We start from the raw sequence: 16,283 nt of genomic DNA on the forward strand, positions 1-16,283 counted from the left end.
GCTTAGGTACACGTTTTCTAGCTCTGCTCAGACACAGTTGTTTGATCACTGTGTTTCTGGCTTTTTAGTATGAATAGTTTGCAAAAGGAAAGTTTAGCAGCTGGGTGAAGCTGTCAGCAAAGCTTTGATCTTCTGGGGGCTGGACCCACCCACCGATGTCCAGACACGGATGTACAGACATACACAGATGTGCATGTCTGACCTGTGCAGGCCAACTCGGGGGAGTGTCGGGGCATGACAGATCGGTTTCTGCAGCCAAGATGTGGCCATGGTCACAGCTGCCGCCACTCACCCCACAGCTGGAGTGACCACACAGATGCTGATGATGCTGAGTGAGATCTGCAGCGCATATCCTGCCCAAGGCTTGAATTTGCGCTGCTCTGCATCTAGCAAGACACCTCTGCTCCTCTGTTGCTGTCTTTGAGCCCAAGGAATGAGTCACAACAAAATACAAATCTCTGCAACCCAGGGAGACATTCCCATCATGGACTCCAACACCTCTGAAGGGCTGTCTTTCACTCTGGGAGATGCCTGTACTCTTATTCTTTCTGATTCCAAAGCACTTCTACTCCCATGATCTCAAAGTGCTTTGTGAGCTCTGATGTTAGACTTTGCATCTCTGAGACAAACGCCCTCTCTCTGGGAAAGCCATCTAAAAGGTTCATGTAGGATCCCACAGCAGAACCAAGGAGAGGTCTGCAGGAGCCTTGGCTCCCAGGGCCCTGCTCCCAGTGCAAGAGCATGTGACAGTTGGAAACTGGTGTCTTTGGAATTATTCCGAAGAGTTAACAAAGCACGTCGGGTTTCCTTGCCCTCGTGCAGGGAGCCAGAAGGTTGTGGCTTCACTCCACAAACTTTTATAAACCTGCAAGACTGGGGCTTGAACAACCATGACTGACTAAAGCTAATAGTAAAAGAAATAAAATACTTCTGATCTAACAGAGCTATTGGCTGTAAAACACCCAGGGAAATCCACCTTGAGTGAAGAAACACAAGAAATGGTTGTTTTATGAGAACGCAGCTCTGTAGGAAAGGTGGCAAATGTTTGCTTTGGTGCTGAGTAAAAGTATCCAGTGATCTCCCGGCCCTTGTTGCTGAAACAGTGGTGCCAACATGGATTGTGTCCTTGTGTGACCTTGAAATGACAAAGCGATGTCTGTGTGACGCCGATGTTGATCCCTCCTTTCTGAAAGGTGCATTCTGGCCATAGGAAGAGAGCTCTGGGTGCTGGAGGAGGCATCTCTGTTGTGCTCCTTGCCATCTTCATATTTATAAGCTGATATTTCCAGGAGCATCTGTGTGGCTGCATATCCACAAGTCCAGTAAAGGACTGTAATTAAACTTGATGTAATTTATTCTCAAGAGTGGATTCATTTATACACCATAGAGTTGTCTGTCCTAATCCAAGTCTCCTTGAACAAACACTTCTGAATTTACATCTCATAAAATAACCAGTGTTTTTCCATGGATGGCATGAACTCAGGCAGCAGTGTAAATATACTGCACGTTTAATACCTTCCTACCAGTAAAATAACCTCCCTAGGCTCTCTCCAGACTTGCTTGTATCTCAGCTTTTGATGTTGTGCTTGTGCATTTTTCTTGAATTTGGATGTGTGCATTTTTTCTTGATGACCTGGTCTTTCATATATACGTCCTGTTGTTTGGAGGTGAATAATACAGCCAGTGTCTGTGGCCTTTGATGTTACCTTTGTGTGCCTGGGACCTGCGGTACCATGTTTTCTTACAATTGCATGGGGTGTGAGTGATGAAGAGCGGCTGGAAGGATTAGTAAAAAACAAGCTGTCTTCTGTGAAATACCAGTGGAAGCTGCATCTAGAAAGGAGAGGGCAAAGGATGTGCTTGATCATTAAAGAGCAGGGGAATAAAGATTTTCTGGATAGCTGATGCCTTCTGGGAAATCTTTGTGGTAAAAGAACTCCAAATGTAGAGGTGAACCTTAGACTTGTTCCCATAACCCTCAACGTGTTTTAGAGACCACTCTGTAGCGTATGTTAATGATGGAGGAGGAATGATTTCCCAAGCTCTGCTCAAGTGGACAGCTTTATAGACAGGTGATGAGTGGAAAATCTGAAAAGATGTGGTTATAGCCAACAACTGATGAAGGGTGTGGAGGAGAAGGAAGATGAGCAGTTGCCCATGGCCAGTCAGAGGGAACTCTTTATCCTGTAGAGCCGTGGGCCAGCTCAGTAAGGTGGAGGATTGTCTTGCTGGTATTACAGTATATTTAAAAAAAAAAAAAAAAAAGAAAAAAGAAGGGAGGGTGAATATTGAATGTAGTGGTTCATGTGTCAAAAAATCCTTGCTTATAAATACAGAGGGGTCCCAAGAGACAAACCATGCTGTAGCAGTATATCTCCAACATAGCTTTGCCATCATTGTTTTTCTTCCAAAGTAAAAAAACCTGCTGATCTGTGCTCTTGGAGAAAGTGAGTCTAAACGCAAAACCCCCAAGTGCCAGTTGTGGTTATATTGGCGGGATATTGCATCGGAATAATATTGGCCTTTCAAGGCAGTTAAACGGTATCAATGTACATTTGGCTTCCAGAAATGCAATTACAAGGGATAAATGATTATCCAATTTGCTGAGACATTTCAGTGAGTTCCTTGGATTGTAGCTTCAATATTAGCCACGTATTAAGCAGAGGACTCCGTGCAATTTTCAGTGCCATTAGTTTGGGTTTTAGAGGGGTGCAGGCACATGGAAGGAGCCGTATACCATTAGATAGGGTAGGAGGGCACATGCCCTTGCATTTATCGCTCTCATCTCTTGGCCATGGTGTTGATTTTTAGGAAGGTGAGGGTTACTTTTTTTTCCCCTGGAAATTGCAGGAAATATGACCAAAGATGGTTATTTAGGAGCAAACTATGTCTGAGCTCAAGCAATCCACAAGGGTTTGCTGCCCTGTGATCTTCCAGGGGCTCTTGGCATTGGGACAGGCATTGCAGAATGAGTTATCTTCTCTTTGGGGCCACTTCTGCAGGATTTGTCACTAATCTATGTGTCTCGTAACAGATTTGCCTGGCAAAAGTAACTCATGGCTGGTTGTGGGGTTGTTTTTTCTCCTTTCCTCTTTTTCCCTGCCTCCTTGTCCCCTTTCCCTCTTTTTCCAATGTGGACTGCAGGTGTGGGCTGCTGCAAGTAGGAGACAGAGTTCTTTCTATCAATGGCATTGCGACTGAGGATGGGACTATGGAGGAAGCTAATCAGCTTTTGCGTGATGCCGCGCTCACGAACAAAGTGGTGCTTGAGATTGAATTCGATGTTGCAGGTACGTTGCCAAAGGATTGCTGCTCCTCACTACCAGCGGGACTCTGCCCGTGCCTTTGCTAAGCCCTAGGAGGGAGTGTATTCACACAAGTACATGAGGTTTTTGCTAGAGCTCAGAGGGAAGAGCGAGAAGACCCTGTGAGGGCCTTTTCCATTTCTTCTTGTTCTCTAACGTGCACTGAGATGGAGGGTCCTTCTTCTGATCCTTTCATAAATGCCTTGTGCTCATCACCTGGCTGAGATAAGCCCAAGGAGTAGATGAAGAGGCCACCTGCACTTTCAATATTTGCCCATTAATATGAATAATATTTATATTAATTTATGGCCTTGAAGCAAGGACGGAGCCAAAGCTATTGGCTGGGGCAAAAGAGCAGCTTTCTATTAAAAAAAAAAAAAAAAAAAAAAAAAAAAAGTTTTTTTCCTTTTACATTGACAGAGCTGCCTCAATCTTGAAATACAGCGTGATGTGAGCACTTCACTTGATGTTCAGAGCATGTATTTTTGATGAGAATCCAAATTTTAACCTGACGTCCGCAGGGTCTCGAATAACAACCTTATTTGAACCCGTAAAGCTGAGTTTTATGGGCTTGTTTTTCTTGGTTCCAAAGAAACCATCTATGCAGCTGAAAACTCTCTCTTTTCTTCTATTTTCTTTTTTGTCTGTTTTTGGTTTTATAGAGTCTGTCATACCCAGCAGCGGTACTTTCCACGTTAAATTGCCCAAGAAAAGGGGTGTGGAGCTTGGAATTACAATCAGCTGTAAGTATTGCTCAGACTTGAGCTAGCAGTTGCAAGAGCGGCTGCTTTCTGCCCTGGCACATCAGAGGGGCCCAGTGGAGAGAGATAAGATTACATGGGGTTTCCTGGTAGCGCTCGCAGTGCTTGTGATTTATCCCAAGCTGAATTAGATGTCTGGTTCCTGCCTCCACGAGCTGGCAGCCGCAAAGAAAAGCGTGAAAAAACCCTGCATGAAGGATTGGGGCAAAGGATGCGTCTCAACCGATCAGTTGGTCTGTGCCACAGGCTAATATTATATTATATTATTAGTAATGTTATTTTAATTTCCTTGCTCACAGTTGTATTATGTTCCTTTTAAAAAAGAAGGGAGGAGAGTAAGTGTGAGGTGAACCCACAGCTTGAAGGGTAGAGAGGGGAAACTGCTAAAAGGAGGAGGAGGATGAAGAGGGTGGCTGGCATTAGAGGTCCAGGAGAAGGCACTTCAGGGACAGGAGGGTGCTGGGCAGGGTTTGCCGGGAGTCCTTGCATTGACTAACCCCAGCCATGGGGGAGAGATCCATGTGCCAGGACTTGGTGGGCACTGAGAGAACGAGACATAAACCTTTTTCTTTCTTTTCTCTCTTCTCTGCTCACTCTTGATTAATTCTCTTTGTTTCTCTTCTGAAGCATATTTTTCATTTTAAAATCTTTTGGCGTCTTTGGAGGGGATGCTGTAAGGGGATGATATAGGCAGATCGATCCCAAATTTCTGGCCAACTAGGGGTCTTGTTATGCCTTGCATCAGTGAACTTTTCCTTTATGGCAAATGTGAGCCAAATGTCAGGTCTCACATCACTCTTTCACTGCTGGGTAAACTGAGTTGAATCATCTCAGACTTGCCATGCCCAGAGGCTGCCACCACCTCTCAGCTGAAACAAAGAAACTTGAGACTGCAGTAATGGGATCTTGCGTCTAAGCCCTCAGGAGCGTGGACCCAGCTGTGTCTGGGGAACGGAGTCGCTAGGGACACTTTAAAACTAGGTTCAATTGAAATAGATAAGCTATTTATAATTACCTCTTGGCATTTACAGCATTAGTCAGTGAGTTAATTGGAGGTGTTCTGGTCCAAGTAGGGTGATTCTCAGGAATGACTTGAACATCGACAGGGTGATGGCTTTGCATCCTGTGTTATTTCTTCTCCCTCTTCCCAGCCTCCCTTATTTGTGCCTCAAGAATAATCCTAAGAAATAACAGTGCAGTATTTAACATTTGGCTTGTTAGCAATTACTGTCTGAAGACATCAAAGTGCTTTCTGAAAGCAGTGGGGTACCCGTACTGACATTTCACTGATGGGGGAGCAGGGCACAGTGCAGCAGCCCAGCGAGCGCTGGGTCCCAGCCCGCTGCCCTGCCCACTGCATTGGCATTGCAGTCTCAGGTAGCAACCTGGGACGATGGATCTGGTAAAAAAAAATTCTGGCTTGAGTATGGCCAGGGTTTCATCCCATTTAAACTTCAAAGCTTAGTCTGTATCTGGGGCTGGAGAGCAAAACGAACCTGGGAGTTGCTGGCAGAATATTAGCTTTTATTTATGGAGTCTTACTTAAATGGGATCTGCTTCAGATGTGCATTTACACTTCAAATGTATTTTTATGTTGAAAATGTTTTCATTTGAAATTTGTTTAAAAAATCGATTTCACACACTTTTTTAAAATGACCGCTAAATAAAAAGAAACTGACCCCTGGCTTTTAAATAGTTAGATACCCATTATCCAACTACAAAGCAGTTTTTTAACAATATAGTAGGTTTGATCTTTTTGATTGTTGAATGGGTTTGCAGGACATTAAGTAACGCAAACGCATGAACTTAAGATATATTTCAGTCCTTTGCTGAGTCAAAGCAAAAATTATATTTACAAATGGAGCAAAAGACAGCCATCCAGAAAATGTGGTGGCAAGGATGAAATGCTAGTTGAATCCTAATTCTGTTTTCATATATTAGTCCATATAAGCCTATGTCCACATGACCCTTAGCGATTAGATCATCATTTTGTCACTCTGCCTCTGACTGGGCAGATAAATATACGAGTTTCAAACATTAAAACCAAAGCAAGCAGCCTTATGGTAAGTACCTCCTGCAGAGACATGATGTGCATGCAGGAGTGTGATGCAAGCAGCAAGAGAAAAGAGGTAAAAATAACTCTGTTTTGCTCAGTTCCTCGCAGTTCTGCTGATTTGAATGCTTGTATAGATCTAGGAACAGCTTTTATAGCTTTTCTTCTGACAAGGAGAAGCATATAACTACTGTTTTAAAGTAGGGGACTTGGGTTACTGGCCTTGCACATTGGATTCCTGTTCCCTGCTCTGTAAAACTGGGGCAGGTTAAATAGATGATAAGCTGGAGGGGTTAGTAGAAGACCCACTGCACTGTTGTGGCCACAGAATTGGGTTTGTTCATAAACTTTGTGGTCCAGCTACCCAGTAGAAGAAAGATGAGTTGCTTTCGTTGAGTTTTACCTCTTGGCTTCAGCAGGCTCTTCTGTAGTTAATTCCTCTGTCTAGGAAGGTTTGCTGCTGCCTTCTTACACGGGCAGAAAGTGTTACGACCTCATCAGAGGAGCACTACAGAAATAAAAGCGATCAAGTTCTTGCTGTGCTGTGGCTCTCAGAGCTAATCGGGAGATGGGCTAAGTAAAGCGGGGGAAAGCAGGATTCTTGATGGATGCGTTGGAAGAATTCGTATAATGGAGCTGGCTGCAGGAGGAACCGTAAATCTGCTGGAAAGCCTCATAAAAGGGCTGAAAACCCAGGAGGTTTTTGTATGAGGAGGGCAGGTGCTGCTGGTTCTGGGATGAACATACAGAGAGGGTCTGTGCTTGCTCCTGGTGAGGGGTGGGTGTTTGCTGAAGGCTCTCATCTTCTCCAAGGTCTCTGGGTTTGCTAGAAAGAGAAGGCTTGGGCTGGGCAAGCCCAGGGTTGTGGTCTGTGCAAATGGCTGTGTGCACGCAGACGGGCTTCTTCCTCCTGCTCAAACACAGCATGGCAAAGGGATGCAGCAAATTAAGACGCATGATGCAAATATTTCCATATAGCATTATTTCCATTTCCTTTCCCCAGAGGATGAATAGGAGGTCCAAGGGCTGAGTTTTTCACTGGCTCTGCTTTGTATTTTTGTGGCACCCCCGTGCCCTCAAGCCTCATTTCAGTCTCCTGCGTTTGCTAAATGAAAATTAGCAAAGTAAAACACCGAAGCTGCCTCATGTGCACTGCTTCCTTGCACTTCATCCAGGGGTGAAGCGACAAGAAGCCAGCAAAATCGATCTCTTTTTCTCCATACTCCACTGCCTCGGTTTCTGTCCCAGGGGGAAGGCTGCATTTGTTTGTAAAACAGCTGCTCTGCTTGAAGAGCAAAGCGTGCTCTCCTTTCTGCTCCGCGAGGTTCAAAGAGTTGTGCGGGCTGTGAAGCTCAACTATTTGCAGAGACCTTTGAGGTGCTCTGAATTGTGGGGATGCAAAAACGTGCAAACTGAGATTTTTGACACAGGGATGTGAATATTTGGCTCTTGTTAGCCTGAACTACTCATCTCCATTAGCAGAACACATGCTGTAAGTGCTCTGATCTTGCTGGCTGCATTCAGTTCTAATGATACAGTTTTGCCTTTGTAGGTTTTCTGTAAATCTCTTACAAATTAAAATCTCCAACAGCGAGAAGCTAATAGTTGTGTATTCTTGTATGTTCAATACCTGACCTCTTAAAATAAGATGTGGATTTGTTATTAGCCTCTGGAAAATGATAGTTGATTACACAAAAGATTGCTTTTTGTGTTTTTTGGTTTTGGGATTTTTTTTTTGTCTGTCTCAAATATCCTCTCCAGGGGCTAGCTGTGAAATTCGCTGCAGGGTACAGGTGTGTTGTTGTTGCTGTTTAAACAGATATTGAAATTGCCGTTCATTTTAGCTATGTGTTAATGCTTTATATAGCATGTTTATCAAATTGCCTTTATGTATCTTAACAAATCAATTCCTGTGCCCTTGGTGTGAAGTACTGCAGATAAGGAATAGGTAGTATATCTGCTTGCAGGCGATAAAACCGGAATTTGGATAGATAACTTCGATTAAGTTGCTTAAGCAGCGTAATCACTGTCCTAGCAAGAAGATGGATCTGTGAGCCAAGCAAATCTGGCTTTGCTGGTGCTGGATTAACCTGGGACCTGCCGCCAGCCCGGCAGAGCACGTCTGCAAGCGGCAGCGTGCCCGGCGGTCTCCTGTCCTACCCTCTCGCTAACACTGCAGCTTCAACTGAGATTTGCGGCTGATTCACTCTGCTGCTTTTACTGAAGTGAGACGTTCTGTCCTGCTTTTGCTACCTGGAGATTTGGGAAGGAAACAGATCTGCGGCGGGGTAAATACCTTGCTGGAGGCATTGATAATTTATGCACCTGCTGCTAAAACTAATGAATGATAGAGGAAAAAGTTGGGTACTGGGGATTTGATTTTCACTGCTGCTTTTTGTGATCGATTCTGATTTGCTTTTATTCCTCTTCTCATTCCTTAGCTATCCTGAGATTATTGGGTTTCTGATTTTGTTTGTTTTTTCCCCCTTATAAATGTTTGCTTTCTTAAATGTGTTCTTATGGCATTATTACAATTTCTTTAATCGCACATTGGCAGAGTGCTGCTTTGGCTTGGTCAATAACGAAGGGCATTTGTAATGGGTTGAAGCGTTGATGCGTGCGAGATATGTGCTCGTGCTCCTTGGAGGGGAATAATTTACCAATACGAGTCATTATGCATTCTATTAAAAACACAAACTGGACATGTGTTTCTGGCCTCGTCATCCATCACAGAGTAAACGCCAAGTGAGCCAGAATCCCAGCAGAGGTGGCGAGAGACTGAAAGCAATTTATAAAAAGTAAATAACAGTATTGATCAATTCACCTTTTTATCACTGCCCTGTCACCACCACCAAGCAGTGTTTTCATTTTGAGTTTCTCCCCCACCCCACGCTTCTACCTTCATCAGCTGTTGATTTATGGAGCTTTCTCTGGGCCACTGGAGCAGATTTAAACTATCTTTTGTACTGGTAAACCCATCAAAAATACAAATGTATCTGAAAAAGAGCCTACTTCCACCTGAAGTGGTTTGCCCTGGTAGACGGAGGCCACAAGCCTGCCAAGAGGGAGCATGGGTTTTTGCTCACCAGCTTCTGCTTCTGTCTCTCCATCCATCTTTTCCCTCTACTCCTTTTGCTGCCATCTCCATTTCACAGACGGGAAAGCAAAGACCCAGAGAGGCAAGGCTGGGCATCCGAACGGGGTCTTCCTGCAGCAAACAGAATTACCCAGACAATGTCCTTTGAAAAGAAATAACCACACTGACAGCAGAAATGAATAGATGAAAAGGCTTTACTCATCTCTTCAAGTGTCTTAACTCCAAAGACCACAGCCCTAATAAAATAATAATGTAGTTTCCAATTTGCCTGCAATTTAAAAAAAAAAGTAAATCGTTTATCTAAAATCTCACCAGTGGTCTACATCTCTAATGCCTCTGACCTAGACTGAGCCACCACTTCAGTGACATTGCAGCTCTCCTGTCTGTAGACAGGGCAGCCGTTAGGCAGAGGCACGTTGTTACCCTGCGTGAGCAGCCCGGGACTGTTAAGAACGCGGGTCCCAGGGTGGCTGGGGCGGTCGGGGGCAGCCTGGTCCCAGCTGACGGGCCGAAAGCCCAGCTGGGCGCGCTGCTGGGGCACCGGGAAGGGCTTTGGGGTGCAAAAGGTGAATTAATAGAGTTAGTAACTACTGGTTTTTAAAACGAACAGTAAGTGACTGTTCTGTGCTTTGAGATTTCATTATCTTAACTTCGTATCTTATGCCTCTTGAGAGAGAACGATTATTCATTAAGTCATTAAGTTACTCATTAAGTCTCTCTAACTTACCCTTCAGATTTGTAGGTGCTGACTAATAATGATGGTTTTATAAAGCCTTTCCATTTTATACTAAATGATTATTTAAAACAGAGGGCTGCCATTTATTAAAGTTTGGGTACTCTGATGGTAGGGACAGTTGTATGCGGTTGTACATGATTCTTCCATTTAACTGAAGTCTCAAGAAAATCTGTTTGGAAAGCACAACTTCCAAAAAAAAAAGCAAACAAAACCAGAATGATTTTTCCTTAAAACTTGCTTTGTTTCCTAATGGACAAAGCCTTTGGTTTGTCATCCTTGCTTCCAATACGGGAAGTTTGTGCTGCATTCAGTGCTGACACCAATTGCAGAGCTGCAGAAGGACGAGGTCTCGCTCTCTGCTCAGAGACTGACCACGGGCAGGATGCTGAGGTAGACACCATTTCTGTAGAGCTTGAGGCATGTTGTTGTCTATACTTGCCTTTTTTTTTTTTTTTTTTTCCCCCCTCTTTGCTCATTTGAGTGTTCACGGTCTCTGGACACGTCGTTCCAGCTGTGGCTGGGTCAGGTTTTGAGGTGGCCATCCCCAACCCACCACCAGGACTGTGGAGATCCTCCCTAACCCCTTTCTGTCATGCTGCCTCTGCTTTGAAACTAATAAACAAACCTTGCGGTGAAAAGTATTTTTGCTAACCTGGATCGTTTTGACAGAATTGGGCTAGGGAGCGCTTAAACATGCAGTGATGCCAGCCCGACCCCAGGGCTCAGGGTGTGCTAACAGGGTCTCCCATCACTGCCAGCTCAGACCACCTCGTTGTGCACCTCTCAGCAGCAAATATATGTCCTATATCGAAAAAGAGAACAGCAATAGTAATAACAGGGCAATACGTCTCCGTCCCCTGTGCTGTTAGTCCATAGTGTGTGGCCTTGTAGATATCTGCATTGATTTTTAGCTCCTGCACCCCGTCCTTCCCTCCCAGCACTCGGCTCTGCCCGGCATGTGTCGGTCTATCTGCTGCCTGGTCCGTGCCGTAGACAGGTTGAATATATAGGCACGAGCCCTCAGTTAATCTCCACAGCCCACGCTTCTCTTTGACCCGTGGCCGCAAGCTGAACATGAGTGTCCAGACCAAAATTGCTTGGCACCGTGCTCCAGTAAGAGATAGGGAAAATAATTCTTCCAGGCTCTGTATCGCTCAGCAGTCGCATTGCCGTGACTATTATAAAATCAGTCACGATCTGCTCTTCACTGTCTGACCAACTTTTATACTCAGCCCTGCCACAGCCGAGATTGGCTATCTTTGCTCTGTTCAGTACAGGAGGTTTAGTTATATCTGGGAGAGGGTATCCTTAAAGGTGACGGGTTAGCACATATGTTTTAAAATCTCATAAATTAATGTAAACAACAGGTTAAAGCTATAGTAGAGTAGAGACTCCCTTATGTCTGACTTTCTGGGGTGCTCTCTGACTGCTGTTCAGGCAGGTGGATCTCTGTGTGGTTGATGCCAAGTGCCTCACAGATACTTTAATCTCTAACCTGCACCTGATATGTTAAGATGATGCGAGTTTCTTCCTTCCCACGCAGTTTTTGCTGAGAATGAGCTTTAAATGAGACGATGCAATTCCCATAGCAAGGCAGGAGGGAGTGACGGGGTGTGCAAAGGATGCTCTTGGCATATGTTTGGTGTGCGGATGGCAGGGAGGTCAGGAGCGGTTTAAGCCATAAATCTCACTTGAGTTTCTCAAGAGAGCAGCAGGTCTTGCAGGCAAATTTGAAAATGCAAATGTTCCCAGAGATGTGTACTCGCATCTCTCGTGGGCTGAAAACATTATCAGGGTGGGAGAGAAGAATTGGAAACCACCCCTTCCAGCTCCAGCACTGAGACCAACCCTCATTTATCTGGTTGTATGATGAAGTGGCCTGGAGACCTGAACCAGCTGGAAAACAATGTTTTATTTAATTTTACCTGGGTTATTTTCTAACTGGAAAATTTCCCAGCCTACTTTACTTGAAGAACACAGAAATGCTTGTATTAGCCACAGCGCTGAGCTAGGTACTCCCCAGGCAGCAGTGCTGATGTCTGACTACTGCCATGGCTGTTGACTCGCTGTCTCGCGTCAGAGATGTGGGTGAGCGGGTGTTTAACACTGCTGGGATTCGGCAATCCCACCTCTTGCTGTTGGACACCACGCGTCCTCTCCTTCTTCAGGAGGAGACCAAAGGTAGCAGCTAGCAAATGTTTGCAGGGATTCACTATTTTTTTTCCTGCTGTGGCTTCCAGAGTTCAAGTGCGAAGTATCATTTTGTCAAAGGAATATAAATTGCCTTTCTTTATAATTCTTTCTCCCCATTAACCATCCCCTCCTAGGTAGCAGACTCAATACCGAGCTTTGTACCCATGTGTCTCTTTTGCAGCTGCAAGCAGAAAGCCTGGGGAGCCTTTGATCATCTCTGACATCAAGAAGGGGAGCGTAGCACATAGGTGAGTGCAGAATTTCCCATCTGCCAAACCCATTGCAAAATGTCTGGCCCAGTCATGAGAGGTAGAATGAAGCCCAAGCAGTAGCACTTGGGTCTGGATTTTGCCAGCATGTAAGGAGATGTCAACCCTAGAGGTTAGTCTTAGACCACAGTAGGGTTTGCAATAAAAACTGTCTGTATCGAAGCAAGTAGAGTTGAGCTAATGGAGAAGGTGGCCAGGGCACTGATTCAGAGGTCTGCTCACCCTCTAGGAGATGGATGTTTAGCGTTTAAGAGCATGTGGTAAAGGCCTTCATATATCCCACAAGGTGCTATGGCTCATCAGGTAGTTTGCTCTGTCTCGGCTCCTGCTCAGGTGAACAGAGTGAGTGAATTGTGGGCACTGGTGGAGAACTGTGCAAATAACTCAGCATTTATTGACTTCACCTCTGATCCCAACACCTCATAGCAAGGCTTTCAGAGGAATTTAGTGCTGCCGGAGGGCTCGTTTCTAAGAGTGCTCAAACAGGAGTTTCCATAAAAGGTAGAATATCTGTCAGTTAAACATCAGGCATTTTTCAGTGCTGTAGGTTACCCAGGCTGTATATCTAATCTTTCTGTCTTGTTCTGTGTTGATGCATGCTCTACACAAACTTCCTCTCTTTAAGTTATAATTGTCCCAGACTCTGTTCATGGTTGTTTCCCAGAAAAGATCAAGGACAGTAAAAAGTTAATATTGTCATCACCACTGCAGGACTGAATGCGTCACAGGATCTGAAAGGCAAATACAAATGTACTTTTAGTTTTCTTTTCCTTTCCACATAGAACTGGCACCTTGGAGCCGGGAGACAAGCTGTTAGCCATTGATAACATCCGACTCGACAATTGCTCAATGGAGGATGCTGTCCAGATTTTAAGGCAGTGTGAAGACCTCGTCAAATTGAAGATTAGGAAGGATGAAGATAACTCTGGTACAGAAATCCTGATGCAAACTGGTGTCTGTCCACTGTAATGACATTTCCCAATAGGTAGTGCAAACTAACAAAGATAAGGGCTGCTGCCTGTCCTGTCACTGCTTTCCAGTTGATTATAGTCTATTTTTGTTATTCTGCCCTTAAATGGAGTCTGGAAGGTTAAAATCCCATTTGGTATGAGGATGGGTGAAGACCTCAGGCTTTTGCTTCTAAATGCTGCAAGTCTTTCCTATGACCTCTCTCATATGGCTAATTAAAAAATTCAGCATTCCTGTTTCCTCTTTCAGATGAGCAGGAGACAACCGGTGCTATTATCTACACAGTGGAACTGAAGCGATATGGTGGCCCCTTGGGAATAACCATCTCCGGGACAGAGGAGCCTTTTGATCCTATTGTCATTTCGGGCTTGACTAAACGAGGGCTAGCAGAAAGGTGAGGTTTGGGGGCAGAGAGGTTGAACTGATGTGGGAAAGGGATCTTGAAGTTTGCAAAATTTCCTCTGCTGTCATAAACTCTCCTTAGGTCTTTTAGCCTGCTAAAAAGGAAAGGTGCTATGAAGGTGCCAAGCATTGTGAAGTGGGGACAGCCCTGCCAGTCTGGCTCTGCAGACCCACATGGCGGGACATGTGGGGTGGCTGGGACTATGAGAGAGGCTCAAAGCGGGGCACTTGTGGAAGAGTCAGATCCAGTGTGTCGGTTGAATGCAGCAGCCAGGAAAACGTGTTTATCTGCCCCTCTTCCTGGTCTGTGATTTCCCACACCGCATCTTGCATGGGGAGAGTGCCCAGCTGCCCACAAAACCACCACAGACTCCTGTCCAGGACTGACCTATTGCTGAACTATGGTTTATGGCCACGGCAGCGGTGAAAAATCTCAGGGGTCTTCTGGCCCAACCTTGCTGGTTGCTTAGTCTGTTACGTATGGAGGTATCTCAGTGCAGGACTGGCGTGCCTCAAGCAGCAGGCATTTATGCTGCATAAATGTAGGTGCAGATTTACCTTCGGCAACCAGGGAGGTTGATTGTGTGTGTGCGCGCCTCTGTCTGAGTATATGTGCATGCGTGGGATTTAAAGGATCAGGACATTGCTGAGAATATAAGGTGGAACTGAGTCATACACTGTATCTTAATTAATCTGTCTATATGGTAGCTGTGACTTGTAAATAGATCATTTCAGCAACCCTGACTCACGCTTCTCATAGGGTTGCTTTATCCTGTGCTGCCTGACAGGCAGAACAGCAGCAAAAAAAGCCCTGAACAAATAGGTGTAAAGTGCTAGACCTGGGGGACGTTTGGCTGCAGATCTGGCCTTTTGGTTCTTTCTGTTTCGAGGCTGCACTCCCTCTTAGCTGGACTGTAGAACAGCTCGGTGCCTCTTCCTGCATTGGGCTCCTCGAGCTCTCAGCACACATGCTGCTGCGCATTCCCCTAGCTTTCCTTTGGTACAGAAAGCAGAACATCTCCCAAGAAGTAAGGAAGAGGGATGGACTTAGTCATTAGTGGTTCTTCTTCTCTTTGGGGATTTTATATTACTACCTGCCACTGTAGGATTCGGTCTTTTTCCCTAGAAAACAATAGCGACAGAGTATCCGAGGCTTTTCTGCATAGCAGTTCTGCACTGTACCTGCAGCCCAGCGTGAGAGAGGTTAAGGACAGAAAGCCCAAATGCTGTCAGGTGTCAGAAGACGGTCTGGTACCCTTATTGCTCTCAGTTCCCTTTGCAATGCCGTGGCTGTTCCTCTTTTGAACTCGGGTACACATCAGTGACTGCTCCTCGGAGAAGCGTAGTGCAGGCAAGTGCTGCAGTACTATTGAATTTTGATCAGGAGCTGGCAGACAGTAAGGAATGAAAAGCCTTTTGAGAAAAGCGATGGAGCCGTTCAGCATGTTCACCGTAGCAGACTAACAAATAACGATGCCTGCGCAGAGGAGCGACATGGGGATGGAGCAGCGTGGGGAATTCTCTGGGTAACCTTGGCTTCCCTGTGGGGAGGGTGAAGAGCGCTGGGATGAAGGCTGCCTGCAGGAAAGGTGCATATTTTTCTGCTGACGTGGTGCATATTTTTCTCCTGGGAGTAACAGAAGGGAGTGGCTCGACCTTGTCAAGGGAAGAGGGGTGGTCCTAGTGTTAACCTGAATTGTCCCTTTCCTGCTGCACTACCCTTCCCTGTGCCACAGGCGTCCTTAGCCAGGCTCTGAAGGACGGGACAGGTTTCTGAAGGACAGGGATTTAAACCCAAAGCTGTGCCTGGCTTTTGCTGGAGCACAGGACATGTTTCAGAAGTGCTGGCACGGGGCAGCCAAGATCCCTGCGTCTGATAATGGGGCCGTGCCGTCCGCGCTCGTTAGAGGCATGAGCAAAGGTCTGCGCTGCGGCTCCGGCTGCTCACTTGGCGATGGGGAAAGCAGGGTGTCCTCTAGGATCTGTCACGCGTCTGTCACAGCGGGTGGCAGGCTGTGTAAGCTGAAGAGGCTTCAGATTCAGATGACTTGGGTTTTATCTTGACCTTGAATATTCTTCTCCTTGAACCTGTCTGATCCTGTAGAAACCTACAGAGGCAGCTCAGGCTGTTGGGCTGGTGTCGAGCAGTGGCTCTCTCTCATGTTAGTCTCTGTTCCCCTCCTGCGGCACCTGTGGGTGGCTTTAGCCTGAGCCATGGGACTTGTTTTCCTTCTTCTTGGGGAAGGGAGTGTGCCTGAACATACTGTTCAATTCTGGTCAAGGTGTAATGGTTCTCCAAGAGCAATTTTGGGCTATCGCTGGCATTTTAAAGTGTCTGACCAGCTTCCTCTAGCGCTACCTGGTCAAGTAGATGGGGGTGGCTGCAGGAGGGTTTTGTCCAGGAGTGCTCAGCACCAACCCATGTTGGCAGGGGGGAGAAAGGATCGTGGCCCTGCCCACGTGCCAAGTAAATCCCTGCCATGGGCATGCAGCCACTT

At 45.8% G+C, this 16,283-nt stretch overlaps 1 protein-coding gene across 1 annotated transcript in view; it reads left to right on the plus strand.

Moving 5' to 3' along the window:
• GRIP2 (glutamate receptor interacting protein 2) overlaps positions 1–16,283 on the plus strand; it is a gene marked incomplete at its 5' end in the record, with an annotated part of 51,806 nt that overhangs the window by 16,207 nt on the left and 19,316 nt on the right. Inside the window, 5 exons of the mRNA XM_009578627.1 lie at positions 3,145–3,290; positions 3,968–4,048; positions 12,327–12,393; positions 13,197–13,342; positions 13,633–13,777. Of these exons, the coding sequence (XP_009576922.1) occupies positions 3,145–3,290; positions 3,968–4,048; positions 12,327–12,393; positions 13,197–13,342; positions 13,633–13,777 (585 nt within the window). The remainder of the gene's footprint in view (positions 1–3,144; positions 3,291–3,967; positions 4,049–12,326; positions 12,394–13,196; positions 13,343–13,632; positions 13,778–16,283) is intronic.

The sequence above is a fragment of the Fulmarus glacialis genome, unplaced genomic scaffold (genome assembly GCF_000690835.1).
Source record: "Fulmarus glacialis isolate BGI_N327 unplaced genomic scaffold, ASM69083v1 scaffold1425, whole genome shotgun sequence".
Taxonomy (NCBI): Eukaryota; Metazoa; Chordata; class Aves; order Procellariiformes; family Procellariidae; genus Fulmarus; species Fulmarus glacialis.